Below are 26675 nucleotides of genomic sequence, written 5' to 3'. Positions count from 1 at the left end.
GTGGAGGTCTTCCTCACGGTTTTTGAATCTGCCGTCCGACCAGTGGGCTGAAGTGGTGGCTCCGTTTCTGGTGGGGGACGCACAGAAGGCCTACTTTGACCTCAGCCGAGAGGATGCCCAGAACTATGGGAAGCTTAAAAGGTGAGGTCCTGGCCCGCATGGGGGTCAATACATATGTCGGGCCGAGCGAGTGTACCAGTGGGCATTTGTAGAATCTCTGCCCGCTAGGTCGCAGGCTTATGATTTGTTGTACCTCGTGAAGAAGTGGCTCCAGCCTGAGACTTTGGGCCCAGCCCAGATGATAGAGTGGGAGGTGGTGGATCGGTTTGTGCGTACTCTGCCAGTGGCCATTCAGAGTTGGGTGGGTCAGGGGGGCCCGGGCAACCTCGACCAGTTGGTCAGCCTGGTCGAGCAGTACGTGGACACCCAGGATTTGGTGCAGGACACTTCTCAAAAATGGGTGACACCCGACCCCACTTATAGAGACTGGGAAAAAGTCCTGATCCCAAGCAGGGGATAATGGAACCCATAGGCCCCTTAAGCGCACCCCCGTGGGCTCGTGAGGACACATTTATCCGATGCTGGCGGCGCCAGGGGCCTGGACATAGGGCTGCTAACTGTCCCTTGACCACTGAACCCATGGACTGCTGGTTTGCTCGGCGGTCCTCATTATACGGCAGGCCTGTCTGTACCGCACACCCTGCTGAGTGCTGGTGAACATCCCATGTGCCAGGTGTCCATTAACGGGTACCGGATTAACGCACTGTTAAGACACCAGAAGTCTAGTGACCCTAGTGCACGGGTCACTGGTTTGTCAGAAAAATCCCTCTGAACAAAAAGTCTCCGTTATCCATGGGGATATCCAAGAGTATCCAACAGCGATGGTTGTCATAGCCATGCCGGGCGGGGAGGTACAGCACGTGGTGGGAGTGTTAAAGAATCCTCCATACGGAGCTATTTTGGGAAGAGACTTACCCATATTCTGGTCCTTATGGAAGGGTGGAGCGCAATTTCTTGTGAAGAAAGATTCTCCAGGTCCTGAACCCGAAGACCCCAATTCCAGGGTACCGGCCGAGAGGTATTGGCTGGTGAGGCCGCAGAGACCACATCTATCCCAGAGCTGGAGGTGTCCCAGGACAAGTTCGGGACCGCCCAACTCCAGAACCCTACTCTGGTACGGGCCAGAGAGAGAGTGACTGTAGTCAATGGGGTAGCCCAACAACCGGGCGCAGAAGCAGTGTTTCCTCATATGGCAGTCTCCCAGGACATACTGTACCACGTCGACAAGGTCCAACAGGAGGTAGTGGAACAGCTAGTAGTACCACAGCCCTACCGCCAGGCAGTATTAGACTTAGCTCACACACATGTAATGGGAGGTCATCTAGGGGTCAAAAAGACACTAGAGTGTATAATCCAGCGGCTCTTTTGGCCTAGTGTCTATGACGAGGTTAGGAGGTTTCGTGAGTCGTGTCCAGAGTGTCAGATTACTGCTCCCACAGTGAATTTCCATAGTCCACTGGTACCTCTTCCCATTATAGAGGTACTTTTTGAGCGGATCGCTATGGATCTTGTGGGGCATGTGGTAAAGTCAGCCCGGGGCCAACAGCACATATTAGTGGTGTTGAACTATGCGACTCGGTATCCGGAGGCCATTCCTCTCCGCCATACCTCATTCAAATTTATTGCCAGGGATCTATTTGCAATGTTTTGCCGTATTGGGTTGCCCAAAGAGATCCTTATGGATCAAGGTACTCCTTTTATGTCCAAAGTGACAAAGGAGTTGTGCAACCTGCTTCAAATCAAGCAGTTATGCACATCAGTGTACCACCCCCAAACATATGGGCTGGTGGAAAGGTTTGATAAAACCCCAAGGAGTATGTTAAAAAGGGTAGTATCCCAAGATGGGAAGGACTGGGATATGTTGTTGCCATATTTGATGTTCACTATCCGAGAGGTACCCCAGTTCTCAACAGGGTTTTCCCCGTTCGAACTGTTATATGTCAGACATCCCAGAGGCCTGTTGGACATTGCCAAAGAGACATGGGAAGAGCACACTGCAGATATGCAGGACAGAATTGCATCAGCAATGCCCATTGTGAGATAACATCTAGTAGAGGCTCAGGCAGCTCAGAGCCGTGGGTATAACAGAAAGGCCACAGTCAGGACCTTTTCCCAAGGAGATAGAGTTCTTGTGCTTGTACCCACTGCTGAGAGTAAGTTTCTGGCCAAGTGGCAAGGGCCCTATGAATTTCGGGAAAAAGTGGTCGAAGTTAATTATAAAATGTATCAGCCTGGGCGGAGAAAATCAGAACAGGTATATCACGTAAACTTGCTAAAGGCGTGGAAGGACCGAGAATCCCTGTGGGCCACTGAGGCGTTGGTTGTGACTAGTGTAGACCCTCCAACATCAGTCCCGACAGAGGTCGGAGTAAAAATAACAGAAACCCTGTCTAAACAACAAAAACAGAAGGTCAGGAAGTTAGTGCAGCAGAATACCGATGTCTTTTCAGAAAAGCCCAGTCGTACATCGGTGGTCCAGCATGACATTGTCACCGAGCCGCGGGTAATGGTACGAGTGAAACCGTACCGTGTGCCAGAGGCCCAGAGACAAGCCATTACAAAAGAGGTACAGAAGATGCTTAGGCTAGGAGTTATCGAGGAATCCAAGAGTGAGTGGGCTAGTCCCATTGTGTTGATTCCAAAGCCGGACGGATCTTTACAATTTTGTAACGATTTACGGAAATTGAATGAAGTGTTGAAGTTTGACCTTTATCCAATGCCTCGGGTTGACGAGCTGATTGAAAGACTGGGCCAGGCCCAGTACTTCACGACGCTGGATTTAACCAAGGGTTACTGGCAGGTACCTCTGACAGAGTCCGCAAAGGAAAAGACCGCCTTTGTCACACCAGAGGGACTTTATCACTATGTCCAGAGGCTAATGGACATAGTCTTAAAATCTCATCGGAAGTCCGCATCCGCCTACTTGGTGGATATCATTATCCATAGTAGCGACTAGCAGCCTCATTTGTCCCATGTGCAGGCAGTCGTGGACTCACTCCGGGATGCGGGCTTGACTGCAAATCCTCCAAAGTGTACCATAGGACTAGAAGAGGCTTGTTATTTGGGGTACGTGATTGGCTGTGGGATTATCAGAAGAGGCTTGTTATTTGGAGTACGTGATTGGCTGTGGGATTATCAAACCTCAAATAAACAAAGTCGAGCCCATTCAAAATTGGCCCCAACCTCTCACTACGAAGCAAGTCAAAATGTTTCTCGGCATAATTGGGTATTATAGGCGGTTTATACCCAATTTCGCCGGGAGGGCTGCACCCCTGACCGATCTGCTGAAGGGAAGGAAGTCAGTCAGGATTCAGTGGGCCTTGGAATCCTTACGGTACTACCTGCTGGGGCGACATTTTCGCCTGGTGACAGACCATTCACCGTTGGTCTGGATGAGAAATTCCAAGGAGAGAAATGCTCGGGTCACCAGGTGGTTTCTCTCCTTACAGAATTTAAATTTCTCGGTGGAACATCGAGCGGGAAAACTACAGGGTAATGCGGATGCCCTGTCACGAGCATCATGTTTTGGTGCAAATGTTCATTACCACAGGTTTGAACAGAGGGGGGAGGTGTATGTGAGGCAGGGACATGACTCATATATGAGGGAAGGCATGTATCTCCCAGAATGGTGCAGGAAACCTATTAAGGAGATACATATTGTGGTTTGCTGTGGTGCACCTGAGACGTGCCACTAAGTGGAGTGGAAGCCAGAAGCTAGAGTGTCCACTAAGATAGATAGTGGACACTGTTGTTACCTAGTATAGCTGGTAACAGCTAATCCGGGCCTGGTTTTTCCTGGGAGTAAGCAAAGAGCAGGGTGGGTGCTTACTCCCCACGATCCACTCCGGGGTTTATACGTGGCCCATGTCCACGATTGCGCTTAAAAGTCAGCAGCATGAGGCAGGGTGTGTCTGTTGTGTGAGAGGCTGCAGACCACACCCTGGAAGGCGCGTGTGAAGCAAATACCAGCCTGTGGACACTTCTAAAGGAGCCCCGAGACTGCTTGACTTTATTGTGGATGACATGAACTGATTACTTGTCCCGGCTGAACTAAACTATAAGGGCTAATTTGCTGCGTAAAAGAGTGCCAAGCCGCGCTCTGGACAGCATAGACAGGGAGCATTAACATGATGGATAATGCTCCGTGCCTCTCTGTGATCTTTTTACTACAAAATCACAGTGAGATAAAGTTGCCACCGTGATTTTGTAGTAAAAAGATCAGAGAGAGGCATGTAGCATTATCAATCATGTTAATGCTCCGTGTCTCTGCTGTCCAGAACGGGGCTTGGCTGTCTTTCACGCAGCGGATTACCCGCACAGCATCCGCTCGTGTGAAAGAGCACTAAGTTGGCTGAAACAAGCAATAAACTGTATTGAAGTGACTTTGTTGTGTCCCTGCCTCTCTTTAAAACTGGTCATAGGAGCCCATGGCATTACAGTATGTATTTGCAAAGAAATAATGTGAAAATTCTTAATAGAATATCACTTATGGTTCAATAAATAAAACATGCAGGTGGAATATCATTTATGTGTCTAGCATGTTATGAGATTGGCATGCTAAATAATAATGTGCATGGTCTTACCTTCTTGCCACATTGGAAAAAAATCCAGCACACAGACACCGCTGAAGCAACTCATTCTTGGGTATATCACTCTTTTCCACTGGAAAATGTTTCAGCTACGTACATACAGAGGGGTATTACAGGTATTCGATTTAAACACATATAGAAGTTTCCATATACATTTCTTTAAAGGGATTATCCCAGCATAACAATTTATTACCTATGCACATAAGCCACCATTCAGGGGAACAATGCCCCCCTTGCAGGGCCGGCGCTACCCATAAGCAAGGTACGCCGCCGCGTAGAGCGCACTCTTGCTGTAGGCGCCGGCCCGCGGCGCCACCTCCTAGCTAATTTAATCACTTGCCTCTGTGTAATCTCGCACAGGGACACTGGCAGAGGCATCGTCGAGCAAAGTGTGCATGCGAGATTAAGGTGCTTCTCTGCAATTACACAGAGGCAAGTGAAGTGAATAAATTAGCTAGGAGGCAGCGCTAGGCGGGGAGGGGATCTTTGGATGACACTTATGGGTGATCTGTGGTGGATGACACTTATGGGTGATCTGTGGTGGATGACACTTATGGGTAGGGCTGCAGTAAATGATTATTTTAGTAATCGAGTATTCTATCGATTATTTTTTACGATTAATCGAGTAATCTAATAAGAAAAAAATAATACTGTTTTACTTTATAAAAACTCAGACCCCCTGCCACTAGTCCCCAACACCCTTTGTTCCCCACTGTGCGATCAGCCCAAGTGCATCAGTTCCCCCAGTGCCATCAGCTCCACTATCCCCCAGTGCCATCAGCTCTCCCCACCCAGTGCCATCAGCTCTCCCCACCCAGTGCCATCAGCTCTCCCCACCCAGTGACATCAGCTCTGCCCCCTTGTGCCATCAGCTCTGCCCCCTTGTGCCATCAGCTCTGCCCCCATTGTGCCATCAGCTCTGCCCCCATTGTGCCATCAGCTCTGCCCCCATTGTGCCATCAGCTCTGCCCCCATTGTGCCATCAGCTCTGCCCCCATTGTGCCATCAGCTCTTCCCCCATTGCGCCATCAGCTCTGCCCCCATTGTGCCATCAGCTCTGCTGCCATGCTCCTCCTGACACCCGGATTGCACAGCGTCACTGGTTTCTATGACGCTGTGCACTCCAGGCGCCTGGCCTTAGTTGCGCCCCCACCCCCTCGGTTTCACCAACTTACCTTTCAAGCAGGGGCACTGCCGACACTCCATCGTTCTGCGCTGCTCTGCTCCTGACGTCACACAGTGCGTCAGGTCACGACGTGGGTACGTCAGGAGGTCAGAGCAGCGCGGGACCATGGACGTACTGTGGAGTGTCCGGAGGCCGCCTGCTGGAAAGGTAAGTATTCCAAGCGCCGCAGGAGACCACGGAGCGGGAGTAATAGCAAGCGCTTCACTCCCGCTCCGTGGTCACATGACACAAACGAGTCTTCGATGCAAAAAATTTGCATCGAGGATTTTTTTGTGTCGAATTACTCGATTTAATCGAGTAATCGTTTCAGCCCTACTTATGGGTGATCTGTGGTGGATGACACTTATGGGTGATCTGTGGTGGATGACACTTATGGGTGATCTGTGGTGGATGACACTTATGGGTGATCTGTGGTGGATGACACTTATGGGTGATCTGTGGTGGATGACACTTATGGGTGATCTGTGGTGGATGACACTTATGGGTGATCTGTGGTGGATGACACTTATGGGTGATCTGTGGTGGATGACACTTATGGGTGATCTGTGGTGGATGACACTTATGGGTGATCTGTGGTGGATGACACTTATGGGTGATCTGTGGTGGATGACACTTATGGGTGATCTGTGGTGGATGACACTTATGGGTGATCTGTGGTGGATGACACTTATGGGTGATCTGTGGTGGATGACACTTATGGGTGATCTGTGGTGGATGACACTTATGGGTGATCTGTGGTGGATGACACTTATGGGTGATCTGTGGTGGATGACACTTATGGGTGATCTGTGGTGGATGACACTTATGGGGATCTGTGGATGACACTGATGGGGATCTGGGGATGACACTTATGGGGATCTGGGGATGACACTTATGGGGATCTGGGGATGACACTTATGGGGATCTGTGGATGACACTTATGGGGGATATGTGGATGAGATTTATGGGGGATCTGTCGATGACATGGTATGTAGCTGAAGGGAGAAAACATGGCCTTACCACAATGAAGGGTACAGTCTGTATAAATAAGTGGCCAACAAAAAAGGGGCGGGTCAACGGGCGTGGTCAATAGGAGGAGTCAAGGGGGCGGCAAAATTAGCTTTTGCCTAGGGTGGCAAAAAAAATCCTTGCACCAGTCCTGCCCCCTGGTTTGAATGGAGCAGCGTTCAAACATGCACACTCCCATTCCATTAAAATTTATGGGACTACGGAAGTACAGAGCTTGGCTATCTCCAGCAGTCCAATAGAGTCTACATGGAGAGTGCGCATGCTTGACCACTGCTCCATTAAACTAGAGGAAAATGGACCCCCATTCTCATGATCAATGGGTGTCCCAATGGTTGACCCCCACTAATGAGACACTTATCACTTATCCCGTGGATAGGTGATAAGTTGTCATTCTGGGACAACCCCTTTAAAGTATCACAAATAAAGGGAAAGATTTTGATAAACATACATACTAATGGACTTGTTTAGTCAGAGAGCAAAACAAGTATTGGCATGTAAGTGGTCAAGTACGGTGCGTCATTTTCTAAAAATACATACTGCTAGGTTTATTAATGTATATATGAAAGGTGAGGCAGAAAAGAAGAACCATGAACCATGTTATTATATAGTATGGTATAATGTGCGCATACTATGGGAGAGATTTATTATTATTACTGTCTTAGGCCATATGGACACGACTATGTATTCTATTGTCCGCAAAGCACTGATCTGCAGAATGTACCGGCCTTTTGTCAAAATGCTGATTCTTGTCCGGAAAAAAATTACAAGAACAAGACATGTTCTATCCTTTCTGCGGAACAAACAGATGCGAACAGCACATGGATGACATCTGTGTGCTGTCCACATTTTTGGAGGCCTCATAGAAACTAATGGGTTTGTGTGCAATCCACAAAAAATGCACACCGGACGCAGACCGAAAATAAGTTGTGTGGATGAGATCATAAAGGAGTTATCCTATGATTAATGTAAAAAATTAAAATCTGATATCACATAGTACATAAAAGAACCAGCCCTGTACATCACATGGAACCAGAAATCTACCCATCCATTGTTCTGCTAAATTTAGTTCAAGCTGGCAGCTCTGGGTATGTGCATTCTCAAGGGGTGTGTCCTTTCTCAGGGACATGTCCTTTCTATTGCAGCTGGTGGCAGTTGAAGGATGTAACTGAGCATGTGCTTCCATCTGAATAAGCAGGACAGTAGGTGGCAAAAGGGGCAAACAGCAGGTGGCGCTATACAGATATATTTCAGTAAATAGCTCAGTGGCTATACTAAATTTCTTATTACATGCAATTATACAAGTATTCTGATTCAGGTGCTGGTTTGAAAAATGTTGAATATTTTTTGTGGGGCAATCCCCTTAACTGCAGACAGCTAAGAACTAGACCAGGCAAGCAGAAAATGCATTAAACCTATCACTATGGCTCCTGCCGTGTGATAGACATCCTGCTAGGCATGTTAGACATTTTTCTGTTCTTTTTGCCATCTTCTGGCTGGCTTACTTTCGACCAATATTTAGTAGTATTTGGCGCAACTATATGCCCGTTTTCTTTGTCTAAAACAAATAATAAATCTGGCACAAGACATGTACAATAGTTTTTTGGGGCATACTGAGCCAGAATTAGTAAATCTCCCCCAGTGTGTTCATTTACTTATGCATGTTTACAAAGGCCACCTCTATAGACATGCTTTTTAAGAGACCACAATGTAAGCAGTGTTTATGGGTGTGCATTGACTGTATATCTATAGAAGCTGTATGGATGTGTGCGTAAGCAGACTCAGCACATCCATACAGATGCGTTTCCTGATGTCCCCTCTGTAGAGCCTGCTGTAGCACTTTTATTTCTGTATGTCCCAATTAATGCTGACCAAAGTAAGTATGCATATTGGTCCATGTATACATTAAAGCAGTATTGTCCAACCTACGGCCCACGGGCGAAATCCGGCCCGCGAAGCTGTGTCATGCGGCCCGTGCAGTGACCAAAGGCATAGCTTGCGGCACTGTCAGCTATACAGGGGGTCAGGGGCGTAGCTATAGGGGGTGCAGAGGTAGCAGTCGCTACCGGGCCCAGGAGCCTGAGGGGGCCCAAAGACCCTTGTGTCACATAAGAAGACACCAGTATTATAGAAAGACACCAATATTACAGAAAGTGCATGCTGGTCAAGTTATAGCTCTGGCTGGAGGGAAGGGGTTAGGTCAAGAATTTGGCTGGGGGGGGGGGGGGTCTACTGTTTCAATTTTTTGCTGCAGGCAGCATGAAGGCTATGTGCTTCCCTAGCCACAAAACACTGAGGGAAAGGGGGGGCCCAAGCTGAACCCTTGGACCAGGGCCCATGAGCCTTTCGCTACGCCCCTGCAGGGGGTGCAGTGCCACCGGCATCAGGCAGCGAACTGTGAGTGAAAGAACATCTCGGCCGGCCATTGCAATTCAGTGAATCATTAACTGAATGGATCAGGCGGGATGAGCGCAGCCAGCAGTGACAGAGACAGAGGAGGGGAGGTCACGTGGGCAGCGCCTCAGCAGCGGGATCAGCCTATGAAGTAGCGTGCGTGCTCTGAGTCAGGGAGTGTGCCCGCATCTATCTCACTCACTTGAATGCTCACCGCCGGCTGCAGCTCACTCTCCTCCATGTAGGAAAAAAATTTCCATCTTTGCAGCTGCTCGCTCGATCCAGTGCTCCTCTCTTGTCCTCCTGAAAATGGCTGCGTGCCTTGTAGTGAATTGAAGTGACCACCAGTGTTGTGTGTCACAGACAGTGTGTGTGCAAATATACACTGTAGCCGAGCTGAGCCTGCTGCTGCTTCAGTTAAAAAAAAAAAAACACCCACTGTGGTGTGTGTGTGTCAGGGCATTATTACTGTGAAGGGTGCACAGAGGGCATTACTACTACAAAGGGACACAGAGGGTATTATTACTATTAAGGGAGCACAATGGGCATTATAACTATGGAGGGGGCACAGAGGGCATTACTACTGTAAAGGGGGCACAGAGGGCATTACTACTACAAAATGCCCAGATGTGCCCCCTTCACAGTGGTAATGCCCGGATGTGCCCCTTTCACAGTGGTAATGCCCAGATGTGCCCCCTTCACAGTGGTAATGCCCAGATGTGCCCCCTTCACAGTGGTAATGCCCAGATGTGCCCCCTTCACAGTGGTAATGCTCAGATGTGCCCCCTTTACAGTGGTAATGCCTAGATGTGCCCCCTTCACAGGGGTAATGTCCAGATGTGCCCCTTCACAGAAAAAATGCCCAGATATTTGCCCCTTTACAGTAGTAATGCTCACACGTGCCCCCTCACAGTGTTTGCATTTCTTTCTGGCAAAGCTACCAGGTTCTGGCCTGCAAAATTTATACCATGTATAGTGCGGCCCTCAGACGAGACATGGTTGGGCACCACTGCATTAAAGGAAATTTATACATTACATGAGAGTGACAGAAAGGGAGAAGGATGAAGATTTCGGAGCTAATTACAGAAAGTAAAGTACAAACCTGTTTGAGCCTATCTGTAATATCTTTAAGCTGCTTTTCCACACTGAAAGCAGATTTTACAGCTCTCCAATGAACAGCATGTTTACGACACCACAAAACAGGATTGTCACTGGGAAAGAAAAAATATCATCATATGTTATAGTAATGTAAGTAAAAGCCAGCATGACTTTCTATGTATTCTCTCATAAGATTATTTTATACCAATAGAAAAACGAGGGACGAAATTCTGAGGCAAGCATGTAAAACTCTAATTTATTTGAAGGATGTCTGGGACATATTCTTTACATTATTTCATTGATGGTCTGCAGGGGTGGATTGGGAACTTAAAGGGAGTCTGTCACCAACCTGACCGGTTTTAAACTAATCACATAGTTCAGTGGGACACAAAGACATGACACAGATGTTACCTTTGTTTCGTTTATCAGATCATCCAAATCGCCCAAAAAGTAGTTTTTATGATATGCTAATGAGCCGTCGCAAGTGCCCAGGGGCGGAGAGTTTGCTGAAAGTGCCCAAGTTCCCCTGCCTCATTCTAGCCTAACTCCGCCCCTCAGTAAACTCCGGCCAGCCCTGTGGCTCTGTGACATCATATTTCCCTATAGGCCGTTCGTGCATCGCAGAGGCACAGAGATATGCAGTGTGCATGCACCGATTTTACGCCAGTAACTGGCGCATGCGCACTGCATATCTCTGTGCCTCTTCCCACTGTGGGCAGAACACTGCGCATGCCCGGGCCCGGCAGTGATGCGCGAACGGCCTATAGGGATATATGATGTCACAGAGCCACAGGGCTGGCCGGAGTTTACTGAGGGGCGGAGTTAGGCGAGAATGAGGCAAGGGAACTTGGGCACTTTCAGCAAACTCTCCGCCCCTGGGCACTTGCGATGGCCCATTAGCATATCATAAAAACGATAAATAAAGGTAACATCTGTGTCATGTCTTTGTGTCCCACTGAACTATGTGATCGGTTTAAAACCGGTCAGATTGGTGACAGACTCCCTTTAAAGTGGCCCTGGAAAAAAAAAACGAAAAAAGTGGCCCCATGTTGTTGTTGGGTCCAAATTGACAGAAGACGGGAAAAAACAAGTAGGCAGGGACAACAGAAGTAGGCGGTACCTGCAATACCGTAGTGCAGCACAGAATACCGCCCCAGCAAAACCAAATACCACAGGGCAGCACAAAATACTGCCTCCCCAACCAAAGTACTCAACTGTATGACAGTTTAGTTCAGGAAGGCACCTGTGGTCGTTGAGCATCAGATCATTATGTACCTGGTCTGAGGCCATCAAGAGGGCTTTGTGGCCCCCTTGAAAATTTCCCTGGCCAATCCGCCCCTGATAGTCTGTTCTTAGGATGGTTCTGCTGAACGGTGAGTGTCCTAAGGGGACTGGTAATGAAATAAAGGTCCAATAAAACCCCTTTAAAAGATGTCACGGATCATATTTCCCACCACTAGCCTCTTTTCTACTTCTGTGCAGCTGATCAGATGCCATCAAACCAGGTGACAGATGCAGCCAATCACAGGCCTCAGCTTGTACAGCACTAGACCATTGAGGCCAGTGACTGGCTGTAGAAGTATACTTAGAAGCAATGTGATGAGCTGCATGTATACCGAGGACGGCAGGGGCCATCGGATTGGACATGGGCAGAACAGTTCATCATGAGCTACTGGAAGAAAAGTGCATAAAGCAGAATGGATTTATCATATGATGAAATGATGATTGCTCCAAGAATGAAGAAAAACAGCACTGTGGTGAGGGGCTGTCTTTACACTTACCTAGACTTGCACTCTTCAAAAATGGAAATAAGAGTAGCAAAGTCATTGTCTCCTCCAGCCATTTCTGATAATGTTTTGTGACTTATTTCAACTTCCTTTTGTTTCTGAGTTATCCCTAAAATAAAAAGTTTTTTTCCGGTTTTTATTATTATAAGGAAAGAACATCTGTCAGCATTATCAAGCCTATTAAAGGTTTTCTACCATCAGAATTACTGTTATGTAGCTGACTGACATTAGCGATGTGATAATGTCAGCACTACATAACAGTGTGTTTTTTACATTTCTCCCTGCAGCCGTTTTGCTAAATTACACACTTTTATAATATGCTAATGAGCCTCTAGGGGCTATGTGGGCGTAGATTCAGCACCTAGAGGCTCCGTCTACTCACCCATTATCCCGCCCAGGTCCTCCGTTCTGCCCGCCCCGCTCCTCTTGATTGATGTCCAAGTTCCATGCATCGTTGAGGAAATCCCGCGCCTGCGCTGTTCACTTCTGTAGTCGCCGCAGGCGCAGTGAGTATAGGCCGCTCTCCTGGTGCCTATACTCAGCGCCTGCACTGTTCACTTCTGTAGTCGGCGCAGGCGCAGTGAGGAATCCGGCACCAGGAGCACATCATTCACTCACTGTGCCTGCGCCAAATACAGAAGTGGACGGCGCAGGCGCGGGATTTCGTTAGCGATGCTGCGAACCGTGACATCAATCAAGAGGAGCGGGGCGGGCAGAACGGAGGACCTGGGCGGGATAAAGGGTGAGTAGACGGAGCCTCTAGGTGCTGAATCTACGCCCACATAGCACCTAGAGGCTCATTAGCATATTATAAAAGTGTGTATTTTAGCAAAACGGCTGCAGGGAGAAATGTAAAAAACACACTGTTATGTAGTGCTGACATTATCACATCGCTAATGTCAGTCAGCTACATAACAGTAATTCTGATGGTAGAAAACCTTTAAACCAGACATACTGCCCCTTAGGGTTGATCATGCAGAGTGAACTGACACCTGTCTTTTAACAATCCTTTGTGCAGTTTTCGAGAAATGTATACTTTTATACTTATGCTAATTAGGTGTTCAGAGCACCGAGGGGTGGGCCTAGTCCCTTGGACTACTTTCCCCCCTATGCCGCTTCTTCCCATTGAGTGACAGGGCCAGGCATCCTCAATTTCCACCTGCCTGATCCTGAAATCTCATGAATGCATCAGTGACAGTTCAACTGGCACATGCACAGTTTAGATCTCAACAACGGGGACAGGTAACTGAGATCTAATGCACATGAGCCAACTGAAGTCTCACCAGCACGTGTGAGATTTCAGGGTCAGGCAGGAGGACAGTGAGGATGTCTGGCCCTGTCACTCAATGGGAGGGAATGACTAAAGGGGAAATATGGTGGTGAAGCAGTGCTCTGAGAGACTAAGCCCGTCCCTTGGTGCTCCAAACACCTAAATCGCAACAGAATAAAAGGCAGAATGAATTGCTACCTGACAGGGGATGTCTCACTCAGCATGATCAATGCTAACAGGCAGTATGCCTGGTTTAATAGGCTTTAATGTTCAATAGTTTTTATTGGGTTTTCAAACAGTTATCCAAATACAGTTTAGCAAAGTAATGTCAATACATCTGTGCATAATGAAAACCACCTGGGGAGCATTCATGCTTGTAGACATATAATATCAGGTGGTGTTAAGACATCCACATTAATGTATCATGGAACATAATATAAAAGCACTAGCAACTTTTATAAAAGAACTTCAACGGAAACATAAGAGAAGAAAAGAAAAGAAAAGAAATGGCAGAGAAATACCATATGCATCGTCGAGGCATATGCTTCAAGCTGGGATTTACACATGCATGTTTAAGCAATAGTTTCCTCCCAGTCCTGTCACCTCCCTCCACTCGGTCATGGTAGGACGGATGCTATTGGATACAGACTGGCCCACGCGGCCCACTCCTCCTCATATTTTTTGAGTGTTAAATCTTTGTGGGTGATCATTCTTTCGTATGATCTCGTTGTTTCTACCGCTCCCACTACTTCATGGTAGGTAGGAATGGTGGTGCTTTTCCAATTTTTGTTAATAGCTCATTTGGTAGCCTAGAACATATGCATTGCAATTATCCTATGACTACGCGGTATCTGTGTGAAGTCAATTAGTAACAGGGCCAGGGCCGGATCTGGGGCCTATCTGCAATAGCTTGGAAGACACGGGACCACAAATCAGACAATTTGGGACAATCCCATAAGATATGAAGGAGAGTTCCCTTCACATCCTCTCCAGCATACCTGAGCGGAGCCTGGGAAAACATGGCTAAGTCTCATTGGGGTGAAATACCACCTAAGTGTTGTCTTCATGTAGGATTCAAAATGTGAAGTACATTTCAAATGTAATACTGCAAATCTGATGGCTGTGGACCATTGAGCACGGGAAAAGGTCCTCTTCAGTTCAGCTTCCCATGATAAGAAGGGAGTCGATTTGGTGAAGGAATCCTTACTTCCCAAGTATGAGTATATCGGTTTTATCCCTGCCACTATTGTATTTGCTAGGGACCATTGTCTGAAAAGCAAGATTCAATTTACTTATGAGTGTAGGGTTCTCTATCAAAAGGTGCCTAATTTTTAGGTATTTAAAGAAGTCCTTATGTGGGATATTATATAATTGTTGCAGTTCTGCGTATGACTTTAACCACTTCACATCCGGGCCATTTGCCCCCTTCCTGACCAGGCCTAATTTTGCAAATCTGACATATCTCACTTTATGTGGCAATAACTTTGGAACGCTTTTACTTATCCAAGTCATTCAGAGATTGTTTTCTCGTGACACATTGTTCATGCTAGTCATAAATGTGAGTCAATATATTTCACCATTATTTATGAAAAAATCCCAAATTTACCAAAAAAATTAAAAAATTCGCAATTTTCTAAATTTCAATTTCTCTGCTTTTAAAACAGAAAGTGATACCTCATAAAATATTTATTACTTAACATTCCCCAAATGTCTATTTTATGTTGGCATCATTTTGGAAATGTCATTTTATATTTTTAGGACGTAAGAAGGCTTAGAATTTTAGAAGCAATTCTAAAAAAAAATTAAGAAAATTGCCAAAACCCACTTTTTAAGGACCAGTTCAGTTCTGAAGTCACTTTGTGGGGCTTACATAAAGGGATACCCCCATAAATGACCCCATTGTAGAAACTACACCCCTCAAGTTACTTAAAACTGATTTTACAAACTTTGTTAACCCTTTAGGCGTTTCACAAGAATTAAAGGAAAATGGAGATAAAATTTTTAAATTTCACTTTTTTGGCAGATTTTCCATTTTAATCCAATTTTTTCTTTAACACATCGAGGGTTAACAGCCAAACAAAACTCAATATTTATTACCCAGATTCTGCGGTTTACAGAAACACTCCACATGTGGTCATAAACTGCTGTATGGGCACACGGCAGGGCGCAGAAGAAAAGGAGCGCCACATAGTTAAATGCCATGTCCCAATTGAAGCCCCCCTGATGCACCCTTACAGTAGAAACTCCCAAAAAGTGACCCTATTTTGGAAACTAGGGGATAAGGTGCCAGTTTTATTGGTACTATTTTTGGGTACATATGATTTTTATGATCATTCATTATAACACTTTATGAGGGAAGGTGACCAAAAAATTGGTTTATTTTTACAGCGTTCACCTGAGGGGTTCGGTCAAGTGACATTTTTATAGAGCAGTTCGTTACGGACGTGGCGATACCCAATATGTATACTTTTTCTTATTTATTTAAGTTTTACACAAAAATAGCATTTTTGAATCAAAAAAATTATGTTTTAATGTGTCCATGTTCAGAGTGCTACAGGTTTTTTATTTTTTAAATGATTTTCTTATGTAGGGGCTAACTTTTTGCGGGATGAGGTGACGGTTTTATTGGTACCATTTTGTGGGACATACGCCTTCTTGATCACTTGGTTTTGCACTTTTTGTAATGTAAGGTGACAAAAATTGCTTTTTTTGACAAATTTTTTTTTTTTCTTATGGTGTTCACCCGAGGGATTAGGTCATGTAATATTTTTATAGAGCTGGTTGTTACGGAGGCGGAGATACCTAATATGTATACTATTTTTTATTTATTTCATTTTAACACAATAATAACATTTTGTAAACCAAAAAAATTATGTTTTAGTGTTTCCATGTTCTGAGAGCTGTATTTATTTATTTTTTTGAGCGATTTTCTTATGTAGGGGCTCATTTTTTGCGGAATGAGGTGACTGTTTTATTGGTACCACTGGTGTTGCACTTTTTGTGAATTAAGGTGACAAAAATTTATTTTTTGGACAGTTTTTATTTTTTATGGTGTTTATCAGACTGGGTGGATCATGTGATATATTTATAGAGCCGACCGTCAGGGACGCGGCAATACCAAATATGTCTATTTTATTTTTTCTATTTTTAACATTTTATTTTAATTCCTTACTTGGGGAATTTTTATTTTTTTTTACATGTGAAACCTTTTTTTTATTTTTACACTTTATTTTTTATTTTTTTATTTTACACTTTTCGTCCCCCATAAGGTCATACAAGACCTCTGCGGGACATTTAACTTCACTTTTTTTTTTTCACTATTGATTTCTCCTGTAACTGGGGCTGAAACAGTAGCCCCAGTTACAGTGGAAATACACCCCCCAGAGAGGCTGTACAGTGGTATACTGCTCTGTACAGCCTTAGTGCAGGGCTGATCGAGGTCTGTGAAAGACCTCACAGCTCCTGCACTCTCCGGCCTCGGCAGTCACATGACCGCCGAGCCGAAACAGTGTATACAGCGATCTAGAAGGCAGGGACACCTGGGCACTGTCCGTGCCTTCTCTAAGGGTTGCCCTGCTGTCACTGACAGCGGGCAACCCGATCTGCAGCTGCACGATTAGCGTGCAGCTGCGATCTCCGAATGGACGTTCCAGAACGTCCATTCAGAGATGGAGAACCACCTCCCGGACGTTTAAAGTCAACGTGCGGACAGGAGGTGGTTAAGGAGGACTGAGACAAAAGGTCAGCTACTTTTTCAATCTCTCTCTCCTTCCCCAAAGACAAGTCTGGAATGAGGCATTGCACTGATTCAATCGGGGTTAGCTGGGCCAATGGAGTTGAAATCCATTTCCCTTTTTCATGATAGGATCTCCAAAGGATTAAAGAGATGGAAATAAAGTAAGGGGGTATGGAGGCAGAAAAGCCTTTATGTAAGGAAGCCATAAGTAATGCTTTCAGATTCTGCGATGGGGCTTCTGCCTGTTCAATATGTACCCAATGCCATGACGGATCCGCAAAAAACGCTAGTGTGAAAGTAGCCTTAGCCAGTGATTTGCTGAGCAGGCATTCCAAGTCATTTCCAGTGTCGAGCCCAAGAACAGGAAATGGAAAGAAGCGGGAACCACAGAAATGGCTGAACAGCAGTGGCAGGATCGGTTAGGTTAGTACCGACTGTTTATTATTTTATCGCACTATAACACTTTTTTTAAATTAAAATTATGTCACTGAAATACCAAAATTAGGAGGCCATGAGAATCTAAAAGACTGGAACTGGGCATATTTGTACATAATAAAACAGAAAAAAAGTACATTCCATAAATGGATATTTTAAAGCTGGCCGTAAACATAATATTAAAGATTCCTCCAAATCTTGTGCCTTTATTTTGTGTTATTGGGAACGTCCTCAGGTTTCTTTACCACTCCCTAGTTAACAGTGTTTGTTACATCTGCTTAAAAAGTTCTTTTTTACTTAATTCATCACTTTCTACACCTGCTACTAAAGAATAAAGAAGTGATTTAGTTACAAAATGAAGTCAATTTCTTCATTTACACACTCCAAGTCTACACACCAGTTTTAAGACCTACGGCTCACCCTGTGATTCACTGCAGCTTAGATTCCTGTTAAATCTCCCTTAAAAGTAAACTCCCTTTTAGCAATAAAAGTCTACATACAAAGCTGAGTAACTTTGTTAAATGCTATCCTTTACTGATTCTGAGCTACAGTCTATGTTCCTTCCTCACAATTCATACCCACAATAAGAGTAAAAATTCTGCTGCACGTGGTTTATATGTACTCCGCAGACAATCCTGCGGGTTATAGCTTTGCTCTGCATGTAAGTGTCATCCGAGTCTCCAAAAATGAAAAAATACATTTGGAAAATCAGCACTGTAACGGAATAGAAAAGAAGCATCTTATAATTAAAAGCAGTACATTTTCAACATTATGTATGTTTAAACTGTGGAATGTTGTAAACGGTTTGTAAATGTGGAGTGATCCTCTAAATAACTACTAAGAAAATAAAAGCAATTTTCTGCTGAGATATGTCACATTCCTTTTCCAATGCATTATTTGCAAGGTCTTGAAGCAAGATTGTGCCGTGCATGGCCATTAATCTAATTACGTAGGGGCAATAGAGCAAAACCAGTCAGTAAGTGGCCAGTGTAATATATTGAAAAGCTGCTGTTGGAGGTGTAAAAAGATACTTTTTAACTCACATCTAACTGAGGAATAAATTAACTATGGTTATTTTGTCACTTGCTCGACAGATACTTTTAAAGGCAGACAGAACAAAAGTCAAAGGTCTTTAGTTTACGATGGGCCCTTAAAATAGTTCTCCAGGCTTACTTAAATGAATCTGATACATCATTTTATTACAAAATGATGTCATTTACTGGTACATTATTGTAACTTCTCATATTATTGGTATGGTAGGCTTGAATGGTTTGTTTTGTTCCTTCTGGACACTTCAATGGATAGGCACTTACAGCTACGTCCATATATATTTGGACACTGACACAAATTTAGTTTTTATTACCTGTTTACTAAATTATATTCAAGTTATAGTTATATAATGGACATGGACATAAAGTCCACTTTTAGCTTTCATTTGAGGGTATCCACATTAAAATTGGATGAAAGGTTTAGGAGTTTCAACTCCTTTACAAGTGGCACCATGTTTAGGGACCAAAATTAATTGGACAATTGAGTCAAAGGCTGTTTCATGGGCAGGTGTGGACAATTCCTTTATTATTAAATTCTTGTTTAAGCACATAAAAGGCCTGGAGTTGATTTGAGGTGTGGTGCTTGCATTATAAAGATTTTGATGAGAAGTAAACATGCTATCAAAGGAGCTCCCCATGCAGGTGAAACAAGCCATCCTTCATCTGCGAAAACAGAAAAAAAACATCCAAGAAATTGCTACACTATTAGGAGTGGCAAAATCTACAGTTTGGTACATACTGAGAAAGAAAGCACTGGTGACCTCAACCATGCAAAAAGACCTGGACGCCCATGGAAGACAACAGTGGTGGATGATAGCAGAATAATTACCATGGTGAAGAGAAACCCCTTCACAACAGCCAACCAAGTGAACAACACTCTCCCGGATATAGGCGTATCAATATCCAAATCTACCATGAAGAGAAGAATGCATGAAAGTAAATACAGAGGGTTCACTGCGCGGTGCAAGCCACTCATAAACCTCAAGGATAAGAAGGCTAGATTGGACTTTGCTAAAAAAACATCTAAAAAAACCAGCACACTTCTGGAAGAACATTATTTGGACAGATGAAACCAAGATCAACCTGTACCAGAATGATAAAAACAAAAAAGTATGGTGAAGGCATGGTACAGCTCATGATCCAAAGCATACCACATCATCTGTTAACCACCTCAGCCCCCAGTGCTTAAACACCCTGAAAGACCAGGCCACTTTTTACACTTCTGACCTACACTACTTTCACGGTTTATTGCTCGGTCATGCAACTTACCACCCAAATGAATTTTACCTCCTTTTCTTCTCACTAATAGAGCTTTCATTTGGTGGTATTTCATTGCTGCTGACATTTTTACTTTTTTTGTTATTAATCGAAATTTAACGATTTTTTTGCAGAAAAATGACATTTTTCACTTTCAGTTGTAAAATTTTGCAAAAAAAACGAGATCCATATATAAATTTTGCTCTAAATTTATTGTTCTACATGTCTTTGATAAAAAGGTAAAAAAAAAATGGTTTGGGTAAAAGTTATAGCGTTTACAAACTATGGTACAAAAATGTGAATTTCCGCTTTTTGAAGCAGCTCTGACTTTCTGAGCACCTGTCATGTTTCCTGAGGTTCTACAATGCCCAGACAGTACAAACACCCCACAAATGACCCCATTTCGGAAAGTAGACACCCTAAGGTATTCGCTGATGGGCATAGTGAGTTCATAGAACTTTTTATTTTTTGTCACAAGTTAGCGGAAAATGATGATTTTTTATTTTTTTTTTCTTACAAAGTCTCATATTCCACTAACTTGTGACAAAAAATAAAAAGTTCTATGAACTCACTATGCCCATCACGAAATACCTTGGGGTCTCTTCTTTCCAAAATGGGGTCACTTGTGGGGTAGTTATACTGCCCTGGCATTCTAGGGGCCCAAATGTGTGGTAAGGAGTTTGAAATCAAATTCTGTAAAAAATGACCAGTGAAATCCGAAAGGTGCTCTTTGGAATATGGGCCCCTTTGCCCACCTAGGCTGCAAAAAAGTGTCACACATCTGGTATCTCTGTATTCAGGAGAAGTTGAGGAATGTGTTTTGGGGTGTCTTTTTACATATACCCATGCTGGGTGAGATAAATATCTTGGGGTTGAACATTTGATATTGATCACCTATTCTGAGGATGGGTCATAAATAGCTGTAGCCCCGACAACCCATTTAATAGATGTAAAGACTAGGTGAGACTGAGCAGTGGAACAACTAGTCAAAATTAGTCAAAAATGATTTAGTTTCTGTATTATCTATATTTAATTGAAGAGGATCTAGATGTTCTTCCGTGATGGATGAGCTCTAGAGTTTATAGCCAGTACTGGCCTTTACCTGTCCTATTTACTATTAAAATACCTTGGTCTAATATACAGTTACAGGATGCAAGGTAAAAAAGATCAGCCGCACTCACCGTCCGTCTTCATATCTTTATTGCAGAGTACATACAGGGGCAGACTCACATGGAGAATCGATATACAGCGACGGCCGTTTCGCGGTATGTACCGCTTCTTCCGGCTGTTTAATCCACGCTGAGAATCGTGTGTGCGCTGACTTATAGCGTCATCTAGGGGAGGGTTCAACCGACCCATCACTTAATAACCTTAGACGCTGTAGTAGCGGCGCACGCACGAGACATAAATACATAGATACATTTAATTTTAAAGCAGCAAGCATATAGATACAAAAAAGTTACAAACAAGTTACATGGAAGTTTTTATTTTTTGTCACAAGTTAGTGGAATATGAGACTTTGTAAGAAAAAAAAAAAAAAAAAAATCATCATTTTCCACTAACTTGTGACAAAAAATAAAAAATTCTAGGAACTCGCCATGCCCCTCACGGAATACCTTGGGGTGTCTTCTTTCCAAAATGGGGTCACTTGTGGGGTAGTTATACTGCCCTGGCATTCTAGGGGCCCAAATGTGTGGTAAGGAGTTTGAAATCAAATTCTGTAAAAAATGACCAGTGAAATCCGAAAGGTGCTCTTTGGAATATGGGCCCCTTTGCCCACCTAGGCTGCAAAAAAGTGCCACACATCTGGTATCTCCGTATTCAGGAGAAGTTGGGGAATGTGTTTTGGGGTGTCATTTTACATATACCCATGCTGGGTGAGAGAAATATCTTGGCCAAATGCCAACTTTGTATAAAAAAATGGGAAAAGTTGTCTTTTGCCAAGATATTTCTCTCACCCAGCATGGGTATATGTGGTTTGCTAAATAGGAGGCTACTGTACTCAATGTTTCTGCTTTAACCACTCCAAACAATAAGGGGACAAAAACGTTTGCTGCAGGGACACTTTTCAAACTTTCGACAAACATAAAACTTGAATTATAAAATAACAAAATCATAGTTTACCCCTATAGCCAAATATTTTCTGAAAGTAGACAATTTTACATCAAAGCGTAGCATTTTGTTTAAAAATCCATGTTAGTGGTTATAATTCTGACCCCCTTGAAGAGGGGAAGAGGTGACAGTAACACCTGCAGATTCCCCATCCAGAAGGTAACACTTTTCATGCTGCTCCCCGACTTTGTAAGCACATGCAAACAAATGCTGTGTCTTGAATATTTCACCTGGTATCATTAGCTTCAATATGATACCAGGATCATGACATATTTACTACATGTCATTGGAAGTGAAAGTGTTCATCCACTTTTAAGTGTCTCTGTACTTAAAGGGGTTGTCCGCTTTTTTTATTTTTTATATTGATGACCTATCCTCAGGATAGGTCATCAATATCATGTCGGCAGGGGGACGAATTCCCCCGATCAGCTGTTTAAATAGACCTGAGCGTTCATATGTTTGAGCAGGTAAACAATACCTAAAAACAGCTGATGGGTGGGGGTGCCCTGAGGATAGGTCATAAATATAAAAAAATAAAAAAATATAAATTCTCGGGTACGAGGAGACTTTGAAGATCTTTTCTGCAGTTTTCCCCTATACAGAGTACAGTATCAATGTGTTTTCTGCCTGACTTCTTCAGTTATCAAATTGCAACAAGCATATTCTAATTAATGTGTAACTGTATATTAAAAACTTTTGATAAATAATAGCGACGTATCAAAGGTTTTGATTGGTTTAATTGCTAGAACGAAGAGAAAAAAGCAATCACATATCGCTCTCTGTCCTTGCTGCAAGAGACGGAATCCCTTAGACTTTCTATTGAGTCCGTCTCCTTCAGCGAGGAGAGAGTACGTTCTGTGTGAATGCTTCTACCTCCTCATTTTAGCAGTCACAGGGTTTTAGGACTCGGATCCACACCAGTTACAATTTAATTATAATATGCTTCTTACAATTAGATAACTGAAGAAGCCAACACATTGATACTGTACTCTGTATTGGGAAAAACTACTGAAAAGTTCTTTGAAGTCTCCTTGTACCTGAAAAGTTTTGCTAAGGCTCTGCTGACACTAGCATAACAGGCTCAGTTTACAACAGAGCTATGACATCTATGCTGGAGCCATTTTGCATTATTCAAGTGTCAGGGTTTCAGTATTTTTGACAACAAGAACAAGTGCCACACACTGCACTATTCTTGCCATCTAAAATGCCGTAAGGGGCAGCAGAAATCTAACAGAGGTTCTGAATTTAATTGCATAAAGAAATCATGGTATTTTAAAATACATATATAGCATAACCAGTAATTACCTTAAATACCTTAAAGGGGTGTCTCACTTCAGCAAATGGCATTTATTATGTAGAGAAAGTTAATACAAGGCACTTACTAATGTATTGTTATTATCCATATTGCCTCCTTTGCTGGCTGGATTCATTTTCCCATCACATTATACACTGCTCGTTTCCATGGTTACGACCACCCTACAATCAATCAGCGGTGGATGTGCTTGCACACTATAGGAAAAAGCACTAGCCTATGTGAACTCCCACGATCCCGGCCACCATAAAGGCCGGCACTTTTTCCTCATGGATTGCAGGGTGGTCATAATCATGGATACGAGCAGTGTATCATGTGATAGAAAAATGATTCCAGACAGCAAAATTAAGCAATATGGATAATAACAATACATTAGTAAGTGCCTTGTATTAACTTTCTCTACACAATAAATGCCTCTTGCTGAAGTGACACAACCCCTTTAGGCTCCATTCATACGTCCGCAAAATTTTGCGGAACGGGTGCGGACCCATTCATTCTCTATGGGGACGGAATGGATGCGGACAGCACACAATGTGCTGTCTGCAGCCACAATTGCGTAGCGCGGCCCCGATTTTGGGTCCGCAGCTCCGCAAAAATAGCTTGCGGACAAGAATAGGCATTTCTATGGGGGTGACGGGCTGGTGTGTTGCGGACCCGCAATTTGCGGGTCCGCAACACACCACGGACGTGTGAATGTAGCCTTAATGTCATAAATCAACCAAATAAATTATAACTGTCCACATCCACCAGAACAAATTCAAATGCAAATGTACTAATTAAAGAGAACAGTTTCATAACTTGGACTGGGTTTGTATCATGAAATCAATGGTCCGAGGGAGGGACTGGGCAGAGAAAGGAGCAGATCCTGGGTGCAGCAACAGCAATTACACTAAATGCCTCCTTTGTATATTGATAAAAAGCATAATTTTGGCATTTCTGCAGGGGAATGGCTGATCAACAAATCAAGTGTACCACTGTAATCAGGTGAGCAATACATATTTGACACTGGGCTTTGTTACATAGGGATGCTGCTGCTAAACCAAAATCACGAGTGGATGGAAAAAAGAGAAGTGAGAAGTATAAATGTGTCCATCATACATTACCTGTGTTTATGGTAAACTCCTGGGGGCAGATATATTAATGCATGTGCCCCCTGAACTTATTTTATTTGAGCTAGCATTTGAGGCACTTACTCGTTGCACCTTATATATTAAATGTGCACACCAGAATTTGTACCCATCTGTGACAGTCTAGACATGGCTGTCTGTAAGTCAACTTTTCTGCCAGCTATTTGTCTAATCCCATTTTGCACCTTATTTTGTCTCAGTCTTTTCGTCAAAAACTATATCACCTCCATGGTGTTCTAAAAAGTAGAGTAAAATTCTGGTAGTTTAAAGCTCTAAGGCGCACATATATATTGCATCCTCCAAGAAGTTAAAGGGGTTCTGTAACTTCTTCTTACTGATAATCTATCCTCTGGATCTCATCAGCATTTGATCGGGACGGGGTTTAGGCTACTTTCACATTTGCGTTCGAAGCGGATCCGTCTGGTGTCTGCCCAGACGGATCCGCTCCTATAATGCAAACGCTTGCATCCGTTCAGAACGGATCCGTCTGCATAACACCTTTTTTCAGATCGCATTTTTCACTTCGTGAAAACTCAGATCCGACAGTATATTCTAACACAGAGGCGTTCCCATGGTGATGGGGACGCTTCAAGTTAGAATATACTAAAAGAACTGTGTACATGACTGCCCCCTGCTGCCTGGCAGCACCCGATCTCTTACAGGGGGCTGTGATCCGCACAATTAACCCCTCAGGTGCCGCACTGGCCACCAATGAGTTAAATACAGGGGAGGGAGGCTGCACTGGCCACCAATGAGTTAAATACAGGGGAGGGAGCGAGGGGGGCCGCACTGGCCACCAATGAGTTAAATACAGGGGAGGCAGGGAGGGGGGGTCTGCCCCCTCCTGACTGGCAGCACCTGATCTCTTACAGGGGGCTATGATACGCACAATTAACCCCTCAGGTGCTGCAAGCTGCGTTCGGGTGTCCGCCTGCTGAGCGGAACGGAGGCCAACGGTGGCAAACTGATGCATTCTGAGCGGGTCCGCATCCACTCAGAATGCATTGGGGCTGTACGGATCCGTTCGGGGCCGCTTGTGAGAGCCTTTAAACGGAACTCACAAGCGGAACCCCGAACGCAAGTGTGAAAGTAGCCTTAGCTGTGCATAGGCCAGTGATACTAGTCGTGACGTCACTGGCCTGAGGGAAACAGCGCGAAGGCAGTGGCGCTACTGCCAACGCCGCTGCCTTCTCCAAGAGCTGATCGGCAGGGTCCCGGGTGTCGGACCCCAGCCAATCAGATGCTGATGATCTATCCAGAAGATAGATCATCAGTAAGAAAAAGATACAGAACCCCTTTAAGCAGAGAGAGGCCTTTCTAGCCAAGCACTAGCATCTCTAAACACCAGGTAGGCCTTTTTAACTTGCAGTTTTACAAATGATGACAGAAATATTTTGTTAGCAATCATACAAGATACCTGATTGTATAAGCACATGTTCAACAGACAACATGGCTGCCGCAGGAAGAAGAAGATCCTCACATCCAAGAGAGGTTGCTTTAATAAGAGCACAGGCCAGATTAGGCGATAATGGAAATTCAATGATGAATCGCCCAAGATCTGTAACATTGCCGCTCCTTTGAAAGGCAGACAAGGAGATAAATTATAACTGGGTCAGTTCTGCAGGACTGTCATATAATATGTAACAAAGATAAAAACTAGAACCAAAATTACGGTAGCTGCAGACTAGTAAGCAAATATTTAAAGGGGTTGACCACTTTCTGATGAAATTTCAAAAATGGCCTAATACGGTTACCGTATTTCTTACCCAGGCACAGAGAGTGAAGCTTTCTGTCTGTGTGCCAGGGTGAAGAATGACACATTTTACAATTAAATATGCTTGTACCCATCTGGTTAAGACATTTTCAAAATTTCATTAGAAAGTGGCCAACCATTTCAGAAATAATCTTGATTGGGAGCATTTCTGCTTGAACCAGGCATGGCCAGTACACAATGGACAGAGCTGTGAAGTACTGATGCATGGTTCTGGTGCTGGAGCTTGTGAAAACAGCTGACTGTCAAGAGGTGGACGCTGCAAATATGATATTGATGACCAAGTCTAAGGATAGGTCATCAATAAGTTAGTCCTGGAAAACCCCTTTTAACCTTTCAGCCCCAGAGGTTTTTTTCCTTTTTGCGTTTTCGTGTTTCACTCCCTGCCTTTCCGGGGCCATAACTTTTAATTTTTTTGTTCACATAGACATATTAGGGCTTATTTTTTCAAGTTGCACTTTCTAATTTCACCATTTAATATTGCAAA

At 44.0% G+C, this 26675-nt stretch overlaps 1 protein-coding gene across 1 annotated transcript in view; it reads right to left on the bottom strand.

The window, feature by feature from the left end:
• The window catches only part of DHX40 (DEAH-box helicase 40), a 112790-nt gene that overhangs the window by 22908 nt on the left and 63207 nt on the right, over positions 1 to 26675 (bottom strand). The window contains exons 14-17 of the mRNA XM_040424661.1: positions 25835 to 25992; positions 12114 to 12228; positions 10337 to 10445; positions 4644 to 4738 (exon numbers count right to left, since the gene is read on the bottom strand). Of these exons, the coding sequence (XP_040280595.1) occupies positions 4644 to 4738; positions 10337 to 10445; positions 12114 to 12228; positions 25835 to 25992 (477 nt within the window). The remainder of the gene's footprint in view (positions 1 to 4643; positions 4739 to 10336; positions 10446 to 12113; positions 12229 to 25834; positions 25993 to 26675) is intronic.

This window comes from Bufo bufo, chromosome 3 (genome assembly GCF_905171765.1).
Source record: "Bufo bufo chromosome 3, aBufBuf1.1, whole genome shotgun sequence".
Classification (NCBI taxonomy): domain Eukaryota; kingdom Metazoa; phylum Chordata; class Amphibia; order Anura; family Bufonidae; genus Bufo; species Bufo bufo.
The sequence above is the reverse complement of the archived record's forward strand: the minus strand, read 5'-3'. Positions and strand labels throughout refer to the sequence as shown.